The sequence below is a fragment of the Camarhynchus parvulus genome, chromosome 20 (genome assembly GCF_901933205.1).
Source record: "Camarhynchus parvulus chromosome 20, STF_HiC, whole genome shotgun sequence".
Lineage (NCBI taxonomy): Eukaryota > Metazoa > Chordata > Aves > Passeriformes > Thraupidae > Camarhynchus > Camarhynchus parvulus.
Window position 1 is genome coordinate 2,151,431 of NC_044590.1, and position 13,960 is coordinate 2,165,390.

Below are 13,960 nucleotides of genomic sequence, written 5' to 3' on the forward strand. Positions count from 1 at the left end.
CGGCCAGCAAGGGAAGGAGTTGGAAACAGATCCCAAAAGCAGCAAATCCCAGCCCAAAGTGGCTTTCAGGGAAGCTCCCAGGTGGCTGCAGATGCTTCCACCCACACACATTTTCAAATATCCAGAAATTTTTTATTTAGAACCACATCCTTCATGATATGCAAGGCACAAAGATCCATCAATTCAGTGTATTTGGGGCACGAGGGATGAAGGTTTCGTTAGCAGCTCATGTGAAAATCATTTTATTGAATATTGAATATTGAATACTGAATATTGAATAGATCAATCTGATGGCACTGGAGTTTGATGGCAGAACCTAAAGCAGAGGTTTCATCCAAAATCCTTTGGAATCAATGTGATTCTCAACACCAACTTCAGTGAGGCCAGGATTTCTGCCTAAATTCTATTTTTAAATTAAATGCATAGGTTATTTCTAGATCACTCTGATTACTAACTAACTCATGGCAGCTTTTCTGCCTCCCGAGATATTTTCTGTGAATCCCAAAAGTTTCCATTTTGCATATAATAATTATATCCAATAAAAAAATAGTATGAAGTGACTCCCAAAATCCAAATGTCAAGAATTCAGCTAACATATATTAATCTTTATTGTGGAACAATGTGATAATAAATTAAAGTTTATGAATTCACATGACCTGTACAAAAAAGCTGGGAAGCTTTTGCACCAAGTTAGGTACCAGTTATTTGCCTTTCATATTTGTTAAACAAATAATCTAAAATTTTATACACCTGTGGAGTTAAGGCAAAACCAGATAAGACCTTTAACACAACAGAAGGGCTGGAAAATACACAGAAATACAAACAAGAGGGGTCTCATCTCCAGCTGACAAAGTGGTTGTGTCTAAGGAAGGAATCCCTCAGGAGCGGAATAAAGCAGTAATTATCAATCAAGTTAATTAAAACTGAAGAACAAGTGTGAGGCGTCGTGCAGGGCAGAGCTGTTCAGCAGAGCTGTGCCTGCATGCCCACCTTTAACCCTGAATGGTTGGAATCTGCTTTTCCTTTTGGGAACCAGTGGGAAAGAGCAACCCCTTCCAAACCCAACCAAAACACATCCACAACCCCTCAGATTCATGGAGGCTGCACTTGGCTGGGACTGAGCTTAAATATTTGGGTGAACCATCCAACACACAACACAGAGAGGAGAGCTCAGACCAGCACTCAGTAACAGGAATGACCTCTCTAGGACAAGGGAATGGATGATGGCAGTGCAGCCCAGGACACAAACATGACCAATATATCAATACACAGCTCTTTGGCAGCAACACACTAACTCTTGCTTGAAGTCTGAACTCAAACCCTCCTACATGAAAGACTTGGTGCCAGTCTTTTCACAGTTAAAGAAAATCCACTTCTTCCCCGAATCCAGGAAGGGAAATTGGAATAAATCTTGCAGGCAGCTCTAGGCTGAAACCTTAAGCGTTGGTATTTATTGTCTGCTTTAGTCTCAGGCCAAAGATATCGTATTTGGACACACAGAATTCTGTGGAACTTCTGAGTAGTTCAGATGGGGCCAGAATCCATGGAGAGAATCCAAAATCACCCATGAGAAATCAATAGAGAACCATCACTCCATGATGACAGAAACGATCTTCACGGAACAAGGATGAGTCCCCACCGGGATGAACGCCACGGGAAAATCAACTTTACAGGGGGAAGACCAGGAAGCCAGAGAATGTCGAGTACTGCCACCCACCAACCAGATTTCCTTTCTCCAGCTTCAGGTAAACCTTGTCCTCCTTGTCCAGGTAGAGCAGGACCCCGTTGGTGGCGGCCTCACGGGTGACGTCCTTGTCCCCAGCGAAGGCAGAGATCACTGGCTTCCCATTCAGCATCAGATTCACCTGCAAGACAGCCCCTGAGAAGCTCTAATTAACTGCAAAACATCAGGAACTACCCCTGAATATTAACCACGGTGCAAGGGACCAATCTTCAGTGAGTTTTGGGTTGTTTGAAAGTAATGATGACATTTATTTGGCACAAGAACGCAGATGTTCATGAGCTGGACCTGTAGCTGGGTGAGGCATCAGCTCACTTTGCCTGTCTCAAGGGTTATATAGTCACACAGGAAAAATAAATATATATTTTCAAGAAATTTGGGCACCTAGAGATGTTACAGGAGGTGTCAGAAGCACCGAAGTGGGCTGGGAGCTCACACTTCACTGGGAACAAAATGCGTGTCCCTCTCCATACTGATGGCAGCTTACTTCTGAAGTTTAGAACAGATCTTTAGCTTTATAAACTGGCTCCATTTTTTTCTATGAAACACTTCTGAAGCCTGCACAGCCTCTGCTCTGAAAGCAGCAGCTCTCAATAAAGATGGGCAGGGCCTGGGGGAATGGGCAGATCCAGGCATTTTTCATTTCCCCCATGGCAAGCTCTCAGCTTTGCTGCTTTTCCTTTCCAAACAGCTCTAATGCAGTCACAGGGGGTGAATTATGGGATGCTTACCCATATCCACTGTGCTGGCCCTGCATATGGTCCCATTAATTTTAATGGGAGTCACCACAGAATAAATTAGTGCTCAGCAGAAGTCAGGGCAGCAGAGGCTGGTATTTATTTGGGATTCACCTGTCTGGGAAATCCACTTAATCAGGTGTCTCCAGGGAACCAACTGCAGTGTAATGGTATTTAATGGCTCTAACAGATGTTGTGGGGGCAGAGCAACATCCCTTGTGAGGGGAGCCTGCAGGTGATTTAGTGGGGCTGAGATTCAAACCAGTCTGATCCACTGCAATGGTTTCTGGTTCTCCTCCCCATTTACCCCACAGGAAAAGGGCATCAGGGCTTTACTCATTGCTTGGCTTGGGTTTCTCACTCTTTCTGCTCCATCAGGTTCCCCTGGAATCATCTGACAGGAATTTAATCACACCAGAAGGCACATGGCAGGTTTGCAGGGATGGTCTCACACTGAATGCTCTAAAAGGGGCCAAGGAAACCCATCCATCACCTCAGAACCTCTCATCCATGAAAGATTTCATGCCATGCACCAGGCTGGAGCATTCCCTGCCACGAGCCCCAGGCTCCCAGGTTTGAGCTCCTGGTTTGTGAAATTCCAGAGTCTGAGCTGGACTTCCAGAAGCCAAGGCTTGGCATCTCTCTTGGCAATGGGCATTTTAAACCCACTGAAGGGGCTGACATACACTTATTCAACCTTCAGCATGCCAGGGAGTGAAAAGAACACTTTTTGTGCACATTAAACAGATTGAAAGCTCATTGTAGAGATTTTTGTGAGGTCAGTGTTTCACTTAAGGCTTTGCCATTGACCTGATTTGGAATTAGGATTTTCCACTGCGCGCTGAAGGGGCATTTCCCCAGAGATGGCTCGTGGCTGTCACCAGCTCTCTGCCATCTCCACTCCCCCAGGAGCTCCAGCACCCCAGAGAGGGCACAGAGAGATTCCCGAGCTCTGCTCCTGCAGAAACCCAGCTCAGCCCAGCCGGGCAGCCCCCAAGCCCCATCCAGGAGCAGCAGGGAGCGGGGAAGGGCTCAGGCACCTCAAGGGACCTGGAGCTCTCCTGGGTGGAAATGAGAGAAGCCACAGAGGCAGCTCTGGAAGCCAGGAGGTGTCACAGCAACTGCCTGGCCTGGCAGGGAGGTGAAGGAATTACTTCAAGGAATGTGCAGTTGGCTCAGCAAGGGGATGCTCAGGAATTTAAAGGCTTTTCCCTCTTGTGTTTAATCAGGCAGCTCCATAGCTATTAAAGAAAGGCAGAATTGCCCCTTTTCTCTAATACATCACACACCTTTCATACATTGTGTGATGAAAAAAGGAGTTTGAATTGCTGTAAATGTTCCCTAGAAGACATTGCTATAGGGACATAACCAACCCAGAGGGTATGCACCCTGAGGGCATAACCAGGTACCTGGCACCAGATGCCAGGGCACAAATTGTTCCAAAACCTCTCAAATCTGGTACCCAGAACTCCTGTGCTCCACACAGTGAGTTTAACCTGGAGACAAACACGACTCTTCAACAGCATTTCAGGGAAATTCAGAGTTCTCTTTTACTCTTGGATCATTCATTCTGTGGAATGCTTTATGTCACCCAGATATTCATGGCATGGAAGTGAAGTTGTGGTGATTTATCTGAGGTGAGGATCCTGCCTTATTTCTGTTCATTTAAAATTAATGGACTCTACTGCTAGGAAGTCAAAACCACAGGTTGCTGTAAACAAAGCTCTTTTTCCTTAAAATCATATTCAATGCTCCAGTGCTCAGTCAATATTCTACCCTAAACAAACCAGTTAAATAAAGATTTTGTAATCATACTCATCGGCATACCTGGATTGTTTGACTCTGGTAGACTTTAATTACGTGGAAATTGAAACTGTAAATTCCTTTCCGTGGTGATACAAAGACAGACTCCAACGTGAAAAAATTGCCCACGTTTACAAGGATCTACAAACAGAAAAATACAGCATGGGGATTAGTACAGGTAGTGAATGCTAAAGAAAAATACAGATTATTTACTTTAGAAACCATTTGCCCATGGAAAATTTAGTTTACATCTAAGCTGGTTTATTCATTTTCTCTCAATTACTTTGAATAACCCATTAAATGGATATTCAGTTGTATTTATAGGACAACTTTGCTACAAATAAACTAAGATGGGATTTAGTTCTTGCTATTACACCATCCCCTCAAGTCCTTTCTTCCACACATGTTTTAAAGAGCCATTTTTATTCATCACTCCCCAAAAAGACATGAAAACACCAATTCTGGGAGTGGCACGTGGCTTTTGGCTGAAGAGCAGGGGCCAAGCCAACGCTGCCTTCCCAAGGAGCCAGGTGTGAGCCAGGACTGCAGGAAGAGCAGGAGTCAAACCCAGCTCAGCCAGGCTGAGCTCCTGGAGCCCCTGGCACAGCCCAGCAGAGCCTGCCTGGGAGCCCTCGCCTGTTTGTACCAGCACTAACGATAATTTGGGTTTAATTAAACAGAGAGAAGTGACACGGGGGAACGTACAAGATGAGTGCATCACCCATACGCTTCATATCCTCTGTGATGACTGCATTTTGCTCCTTACCACCTAATTATGCTTTATTTTTAATGGATATTCCCAGTCTTTGTGCCAGGCAGAGCCCTCAGAAGCCTCCAGGACTGTCCATGGAGATTTGGGGTGATTTTTAATGGATATTTCCAGGTTCCTTTGTGCCAGGCAGAGCCCTGAGAAGTCTCTGGAGTTTTGGGGTGATTTTTAATGGATATTTCCAGGCTCCTTTGTACCAGGCAGAGCCCTCGGAAGCCTTTAGGACTGTCCATGGAGTTTTGGGGTGATTTTTGGTGCCAGCACTAAACTGTGGGGCACATCTGGCTCCAGCTGCCACCACAATTGACTGCTCAGCTCAGCAGGGTGTAGGGACAAGAAGAGCCACCAGTCTCAATGACTCCAGGAGCTGGGATTAAAGCGTGTGCTGGTACCTGCCCGTTAATATCAGTGCTGGGCTGAGCTGGACTGTCAATTGTGCCGGGAAAGTTAAAGGGTTTTCCCTTAGAATTCTCTCTCCTTCCTCCCTCAGAAGCTGCACAAAGCATCTAAACCCTACATAGGCTGCCCTGAGCCCCCCGTGCCCAACCCCTCGGGCCGATGTCACCGCACCGGTGTCACCGAGCGCTGTCCCCGCGGCACCCCCGCGCTCGGTGCCGCTTCTCCCGCAGGTGCGGAGGGGCCGGGGCCGCACCCGGGGACAAGCGGGGAAGCTCCGCAGCCCCAGGCTCAGCTCGCCGTGCCCTGCCGCTCTCCCCGGGGCGGATTCCAGCTCTGGGATGCGGGGAGGGCACCTGTTGCTGCGGGGGATGCGCTGCCCGGGGGATGCTCACCTGGTCGAAGTAGATGATGCGCGTCTTGTTGCTCATCTCGGAGGGCTCGTGGTTGGTGCTCCGCACGGCCGAGAAGGCCACCTTGGAGTTGGCGGCCCGCACGGAGATGCCCAGCGGCGAGGAGGAGGACGAGCCCTTGGCGTCGGGGGCCGGGTTGGAGTCGCACACCACCAGGCACTTGCCCTCCAGCACGATGGGCTCCGTGTCGTTCTGCGCGGAGGCGACGCGGCCGCCCAGCGCCAGGGCCAGCAGCAGCAGCCGCCAGCCCATGGTGCGCACCCGCGGCCGCTCCGCGCCCCGCTCCGGCCACCGCGGAGCCTCCGCGCCCTCTCCTCCTCCTCTCCTCCCGCCGCCGCCGCTTTATGCCGTCTTCTTCTTTTCTTCTTTTTTTTTTTCTTTTTTATTCCTTCCCTCCTTCCCTCTTTCTTTCTCTCCTCTGGCTCTCTTTAAGCTGCCCAGAGAAATCCGCGCCCCTCTCCTCCTCTCCTCCCACCTCCGCCGCTTTATGCCGTCTTCTTCTTTTTTCCTTTTTTTTTTCCTTTTTTTTTTTTTTTTTTTTTCCTTCCCTCTTTTCTTTCTTTCTCTCCTCTGGCTCTCTTTAAGCTGCCCAGAGAAATCCGCGCTGCCCGCAGCGCCCTTCCCTCCCCTCTCTCCACATCAAAAAGAAGCGCGAGAAGGGGAGGTGGGGGGAAGCGAAGCCCTCAGGTGAATTATTGCTGAGAGGGAGGAACGAGGAGCGGCGGAGCAATGAGCCCGTGTGGCGCTGCCATGCCCAACGCTAATTCCAGCCGCAGGTCCGGGATGCTCGGAGCGGGGAGTGGGAGCTTCCCAAAGCTGCCAGATGCTGCTCTGAGAGCAGCGGCAGAGCTGCGCACTCCCCTCTCTCTCTCTCTCTCTCTCTCTGTGTCTCTCTTCCCCCGCTGCTCTCCCCGGCACGAACCCACAAATCCCCAAACCGCCCCTCGGCAGCGCTGAGGTCACAGCAAACCTGCCCAGCTCCCACCCCTCGGGGTTTCTGTTGGAATGTTGGGGGACACCAGACAGGTGATGCACTTTGGACCTGGTTAACAGAAGAGATTTGATACCAGGATGCCTTGGCATTTACAAATGGAACTTTGAAAATTAGACCTGGATTGCAAGAAGATTCACTCAAACAGGTTTACCGAAAAAAGAAAATCCCATTAAACTCTGCAAGCAAGAGAGGCTGTTATATGCATAAGTTTGTGTGTGTGATTTTAACCTAATCATGGTAGTACACATGACTAGTCTGCCTGAAATAGCATATGGGTGTTTGGTGTGGAGAGCTGAGGGTGAAGCATTAATTCTGCAGGACTCAGCCAATCTTTGAGAAGCCATAAAGCAGCCAAAATTCTTAGCAAGCATCAAACTCCCTAAAATTCAGAAAGCCAAACTCAAATTTTAAGGAATCCCACTGGTCAGGCAAGAGGCAGAAATATTTCTGGTTTTAGGAAAGCATCAATATCCTCTTGCTCAGTGACACAACAAAGGTGGATGGGAGGGTCCAGCAGGGAAGCAGGATTTACTGCAAGGAAAGGAAACAAATACTAGAAATCAAACAATGCAAGAAATCAAACAAATACTTGCAGCACAGCTGTGTACCTCTGGTAGAAATTTGATCTGCAGATTAAAAGATTCACTCCTGTGCACATGAGGGCTCCAACAAAAAAAAAGCTGTGGCAAAAATATTTATTGTAAATACAATTTTATAAATAGTTCCACACTACTCCAACATCTCCTGCTTCAAACCTCTTCTGTCCCTGGCCTTTTAACACTGCACAAGTAGCAGCAAATATAATTCCATCTGCACAGAAATTTCGATTGGAACTTGAAACTGCTGATGACTTTGAGAGATCAGTGGTTTGTCAGAGATTAAAAACGTTACGATCATTTTAGAAACTGGGTTTTGATTTTGCTTTGTTGTGGACAATGACATCAGGTGTCTCTATAGACATTCCTCCTAAAATCCATTCTAACCCTGCTCTCTGCCAGTTTGAAGCCATTCCCTGTGTGCTGTCTCCCTCCATCCCTGTCCAAAGTTTCTCCATCTTTCATTTCAAGGCCACCCTGAGCTCACCCCTGTGCAGGTGAGCAGTGCCAGCTGTGCCAGCAGAGCTGCTCCATCCCTCTGCCCAACCTGGAGCCCCCTCTGGGCTCCCCCAGCAGCTCCAGCTCCTGATGACTTTCACTGGAGTGAAACGGGCTGGAATTTGGCCGGGGGACCCCACAGCTGGAGCAGTGCAGAGCTGGGCTGTGGCCATCATCTTCCTCCATGCGCTGCTCCAAGAGACATCAGGGCTATCAATGATATCCCTGATCCACAGATCCACACCTAAGGAAGCAGCCTGGAGAGTCCCTGTCACCAAAACACCTGATCCACATCAGGAAACACATCCTCCTTTTTCCCCACCCAAACAGCAGGAAGAGAGCCCCAAGGCTGTTTGTTACAATCCTTTTTATGGGTGGCTGAGCTGGGCTTTAATTGCTGAGGAAATGAGGGAAGTTTGCTGTGGGAGAGGTGAGCTGAAAAGTGGAGATTGCATTTAATTCATAAGCAGCAAGGTTAATGATTGCTCTTATTTCATCTGACAAAGAATTCCTCGGTATTGATCCAGCTCCCTCTAACAGCGATTTTGTGTTTCTTCCTTTGAAAGAAAAATGAGTAAAATAAATAGCAGCAGCACACAACAATGGAAATTCAGTTAGATTAAGCTCACAGCTTCTTTTCCTTTCTGGACACACACTGTGTGCCTGAAACTGCCTCCAGCTGGGAGAATTTTGCTGTTTCACAGGAGACTTCCAGCGCTGAGGCAGCTTTCTGACAGAGGGAAGAGCCATGGGATAGAACCCCACGTTTGCATTTACATTTCCTTTTACCTCTCGCCTTGTAAACCTGCATTAAATACAATTTCTGTATCAATCTTGCATGAAACCTCCCAAATCTCTTCTGAAACAGAACATCCTGCTTTGTATAATTAGTCATTTGCCTTACAAAAGGGAGGAATAATCTGCCTCACACTTCCTCTCACGCTCGGTGCTTGTGCCTGGAGGCCTTTGGAATTTTTCTAACCCCTCAGTAACAGAGCCCTCCTTCCTCTCCTGGCTTTTCTTCTTCCCAATTATCTTTCCCTTCATTTGCTGAGCCTGGAGAGGTTTTTGCAGGGTTCCCCTCTGGGTCCCCCCATGCTCTGCACAGTGCTGAGCCCCCCTGAGCAGGAGATGGGGCTGAGGGGGATCAGGGGGGCTCCATCCCATAATACTGATGGCATTCCCCACCTGTGGTCGTGGCCAGGCTTTTCCCTGGGCTCTGCCATCCCCTCGGGCTGGGATTGCAGCTCCTGGGCTGGCTGGGCTCTCCGTGTGCTGCTGGCCCCGGCTCAGCTGGCTCGGGGCTCTCTGCTGCTCAAACTGTTTCTTGGCCAAAGCCAAGGCAAGTTCGCCTGCCTAATGAGCCTAATGAGGTTCTTAAAAACAGCCTGTAAATGCTTTATAAAGGAAATTTCGCTTCATTTATAGGAGCATAAAATGTAAACAGATCTTGTAGGAATAGAATGAAATCTTCAGCTGTACACTGACTGCAATGAGTAGAAGGTTTTGGTCTTTAATTCACACTGATGCAGACTCAAGCCTAGGTTTTCCTTGCTTTATTTTAATCTAAAATCCAATTTTCCTTGTTTTTTTAAGTAAACTTTTTTTATACTTTCCCTATGTTAATGCACCTCACCTCAGTCCATCCCATCTCCAAGAATTTTTTAAACTTTCTGCAGCAGCAGAACAGAGAAAACAATAAAAACCCATTTCCTACGTGTATTTGTTGGGCTGCTTTAATTTCCCTGCCACTCTGCTATGATAAATCTGTGTTGTGATGGCCTCGTCAGGAAAAGGGAATTTTGGAGCTGCCTGTGAATTTTGGAGGTGATTAAGGAAATGAGTCAGCAGGATGCCTGCGTGTGTAAAGGCAGCACTGCTCAGATCTGCTGACAGCTCTGGCACCTGAGCTCTTTATTCAGCATTTCTGAGCAGCCAGACCTTCTCTCTGACCAAAGCTGAGCACAATCCAGCAGCAGGTGAAATCTGGGCTTTGAAATCCTCCCAGGCAGATGCTGGGAGCAGCAGCACCTTCTCCTTGATGGATGTCTGGGAATATTCCAGTTTTCCTGCTGCTCTGGGTTTACATCAGTGTAAAAGTGAGAGCAAAATGTGACCCTGGAAGTTCCTCTTGCTCCCCCTGAGGCCCCAGGTAGGAGTCAGTTGTTTGCAAATGTCATCATAAATCTTCATTAAACTACCCACAAATAGCTTGATATTTCTTGTATTTGTGTTTATTCAAAATACATATTGGATATATATATTCAATATATATTGAAATATATATATTCAATATATATTTTGAATAAACATAAATGCAAGAAATATTTACATGTTTAACCCTGCTGTAAAAACAGAAGTCAGGTGGATTAAGGCAAAAAACCAAGTACACACATTAACTGCTTTTAAAGCAGGGATTTGCATTTAAAACCTGTTATAAAGCAAAATGTAACTATTGGTTTACTATTACTATTGTATTTCTGTTATTTTTTGCACGAATTCCAGCCTTTGGGGATGGTGTCAGCACAGCTTTCCTGCCTGCAGAGAGGGAGAGACAAGAGCAAAAAAAGGATTTACACACCTGAACCACAAAGTTTTGTGCATTTTGGGCTGAGGAACTTGGAGAGCAGGGGCACCACAGCAGGGCTGTCCTTCCACAGGGCAAGGTCAGTAATTCCATCAAATGAAGGGTTTGTTTAGGGTTTGATTTTCCTAATCAGCTTAATTCCTGACAGCAGAGGGAGAGATCAGATAGTTCTGCATGGCAGGATTCAGTGTGAGCATTGGTGACAGCAACTTGGGATATTGTCTGGGAGTTATTTACTGACTGAGAAAAGTTCCTGGGCTGGAATTGAGCAAATTTCTATTTATAATTGCATTATTTCAGGCCAAGTCCTACAGAGCTCATTCAGGAAAATTTCTAGGAGCTATAGGAAGAATTTTGGTATAAATCTGCTCATCAGTAGTTGATCTTTCTGGACAATAACCTTTGGGGTTTTTTAGGTCAGTGCTTATGAGCAAATGACATCACCATAGCAGAGCTCATCAGTTATTTACCCTTATGCAAAAGTGTCAGTGATTTCTGTTTCTAAACACTTTGCAGCATTTCTGAACTGCATCCAGGGACTTCAAATCTGCATCTGAAACCTTTTGTTTCAAGTGTCTCATTTGTCAAAGGAGCTTAAAGCAATATTTAGCTACTTTGTGGCTTTCTCTCATTTAATTACTGCTGACTGCCATTGTATAAAATGTCCCCAGTGGGCAAAATTCATCCCTGGGTAAACAGGCAGCAAGTGGGAAGGCTTAAAGCTCATTTAGCAATGCCTGCAATCATTTCTGTGTACTCCCAAACCCCTCTGTGCTGCTCACACACATCACACCATGCTGGGAGGTGAAGTCAGTGCTAAAGAAAATCTTATTTTCACCAAGGGTTCATCCCTGAATTAGCTGGAGCTTTCAAAGTCTCTCCTGCTCTGTGTTACTCTGGGCATAAAGCAGCTGGTTCAGCTTGCAGTACATTCTAAACAGGGAAAAAATTCATTTTTACATTGAATGTGGGGAGGAAACTTACCAGGTGAGCATTTTGGCAGCCCATTCATGCAGGGACTGGAGCCTTGCACCTTGAATATCCACACCCCAAATTCTGGGAGTGAGGCAGGGCAGGATCTGTCCAGGAGCTCTTTGAGGCACCATCAGAGCAGCCCTGGGTTTGGAGTTTTCCACATTTTTTTCTTTAAGATGAGCAGTTTCAAATTTGTTTGTGGTTTTTCTGAGCCATCAACTTCTTGAGCGCAGGAGGATTTTCTGAGAACTCTTCCAGCTTTGGTTGTTGTACAATGAGCACCCAAAACCCTTTCAAAAACCCCACTTTTATTCTCTTTATCTAACAGCATTTCCCCTCCTCCTAAAACTGGTCTGGATTAGAAAGGCATTAATTCAAAGCAGAAACCAGCATTCATAAGTGATGTCAAAGCTTTCCTGCACAGAACCCCTTCCAGGTGACCACGATTGTAATTTTACTGCTCATTTATACAAATTAGCAGCAGCACTCTGCCTGGTGCCTGCAGTTCAAATAGGAGAAGGGGGAAAAAAAAAAAGAGGAAAACTGGAAAGCAAAGTTCAGCCACTGCCCTGGGATGTAATTGCCCATTTGTGGAAGTTAAATTTTTTTCCACAGACTCCAGCGCTGGATAATCTCTGCTCTTTGCATCATCGGTTCGAAGCCCGGGGAGAATTCTGCCCCTGGGGAAGATGTTTGTATTTCAAGCTGTGAATCCCTGAAAACCCCTGGTGCCCCTGTGGGAGCTCAGATCCCTTCAGCGAGCTGTACCTGAGCCAGCTCCATTCCTTCAGCATTTCCTGGGGCAGGTTCAAGTTCCCTGGGACGTTGGATAAAGTCAGGGATTTCCCCTGGGAGCCCCAGGCCCAGGCGTGGCTCTGCTGAAGGCCATTAATTCTAACAGAAATACAGAAATTATCCTCCCTGCTCCTGCCCCCCTGCCAGAAATGAGCATTTGAAGGAAACAAGCCATGGAAAGAAATCTCCTTTTGCTCCTGGAGCCAGCGGCTGTGACACTGCTGAGCTGTCAGCAGAGGAAACTCAGTGCAGGTTTGACCCACAGCTCCACACAGGCAAACACTGAGACTGATTTCAGTGGCCAGAACTTCTTATAGCACCTTCACTAGAACTCCATATTCCAGAATGTGCCAAAAATCAGCTCTGTGGGGAAAAACTATGTAAAATGTAAAAAAGCATTTAAAGATGTAAAAATACTGCAGCTCTGGCAGGTCAGATTGCTCCTCAAGTAATATTTTCCACAAAGAGGAGCATCCCCCAAAGCTTTTATGACTTTTGCAGGACAAAACCATCACCTGCTGAGGAGGGATTCCCAGGACATTTTCCACAGGGAGACTTGGAGCTCGTCTACAACATCCCAAATAAATGGTGAGGTGTAAAAAGCATTATTCTCTATGCCACTAAGACACAATAACACAATTTTAAAAAGCTGAAAAATCCCAGCCTTATGCTAAATAAGTTAAGAAATAAAGAAAGAGGCAGGGAGCAAGGTCTAGTTATTTTTTACATATAAATCAGGATGTCTCAAGCTCCCAGGCACTGAAGGAGCAGCTTATTTAGGAAAATGGAATCAGCTCTCACTCCATAGGAAAGCTTTGTGCTCTCTGAAGGGGATAGAACTTCATGCCAAGAAGGTACTTTTCTAAAATTTTAATTAATTTTTTTTTTAATTAATGCTCCAGGATGTTCACACAAAGGCACAGATATCGACCACTGGGCAGGATATATTTTTAATTGGCAGAGGCCTTGCCAGCTGAGCCATAAAACAAGTACAAGCTGTTAAATAGAATAATGGAGAAGAAAGACTTGGGGAAAAAAGTAATGAGAAAAAAAAAGAAAAGGAAAAAATCTTTAGCTGAAAGTGAGTTAACAGGATTTTGGAGCTGAAAAAGCATGAAATTTGTCATGAGCATCACGACTGCTGCTCGGGGATGCAGGGATCCTGATGCCATGGAAATGGCACTGGGATCCAGGATTGTCTGACATGAGTGCCATGTAGATGAAGGGAATTCAGGTTGTGGAGCTGCAATCACACACATCAGAAGCTGCCAGTGGTGCTCACAGGGCAGCACATGCCCTGGGCAGGCACTGTGGGATGGGGCTGCAAGGAATTAAAAGGGAACTGGATTTTCCTCTCCCAGGCAGAAATGAGGGGTGGAAGCTGCAGATCCTGTAGGTATCACTGCTCTGATGCTGACCCGAGGCAAACACAGCCAGCTTTGTGTAAAATTAAACACCTGGATCGCTCCTGCAAATGTTTTGATGTAAAACAAGTCTCAGGGGTGCCAGTTTTGGTTCTGTTTCATTCCTTTTGCCTCTGAGGAGGGTGACTGGGAGCACAGCCCCAACGGGGCTGTTGGGAAGCCCAAATGTGACATTTTTCATGGAAAAAATCTTCCATCCCCACCTTCCAGCAGTGCCCAAGTGTCCCTGCAG

At 46.6% G+C, this 13,960-nt stretch overlaps 1 protein-coding gene across 1 annotated transcript; it reads right to left on the minus strand.

Annotated features, from left to right (window-relative positions):
* Window positions 1-1,225: 1,225 nt before the first annotated feature.
* CBLN4 (cerebellin 4 precursor) lies at window positions 1,226-6,162 on the minus strand. Its single transcript, XM_030963342.1, has 3 exons — window positions 5,842-6,162; window positions 4,306-4,422; window positions 1,226-1,865 (listed from the first exon to the last, which is right to left on the minus strand). The coding sequence occupies exons 1-3, from the start codon at window positions 6,109-6,111 to the stop codon at window positions 1,668-1,670; spliced, it is 585 nt and encodes a 194-aa protein (XP_030819202.1). The 5' UTR covers window positions 6,112-6,162; the 3' UTR covers window positions 1,226-1,667.
* Between the last annotated feature and the right edge of the window lie 7,798 nt (window positions 6,163-13,960).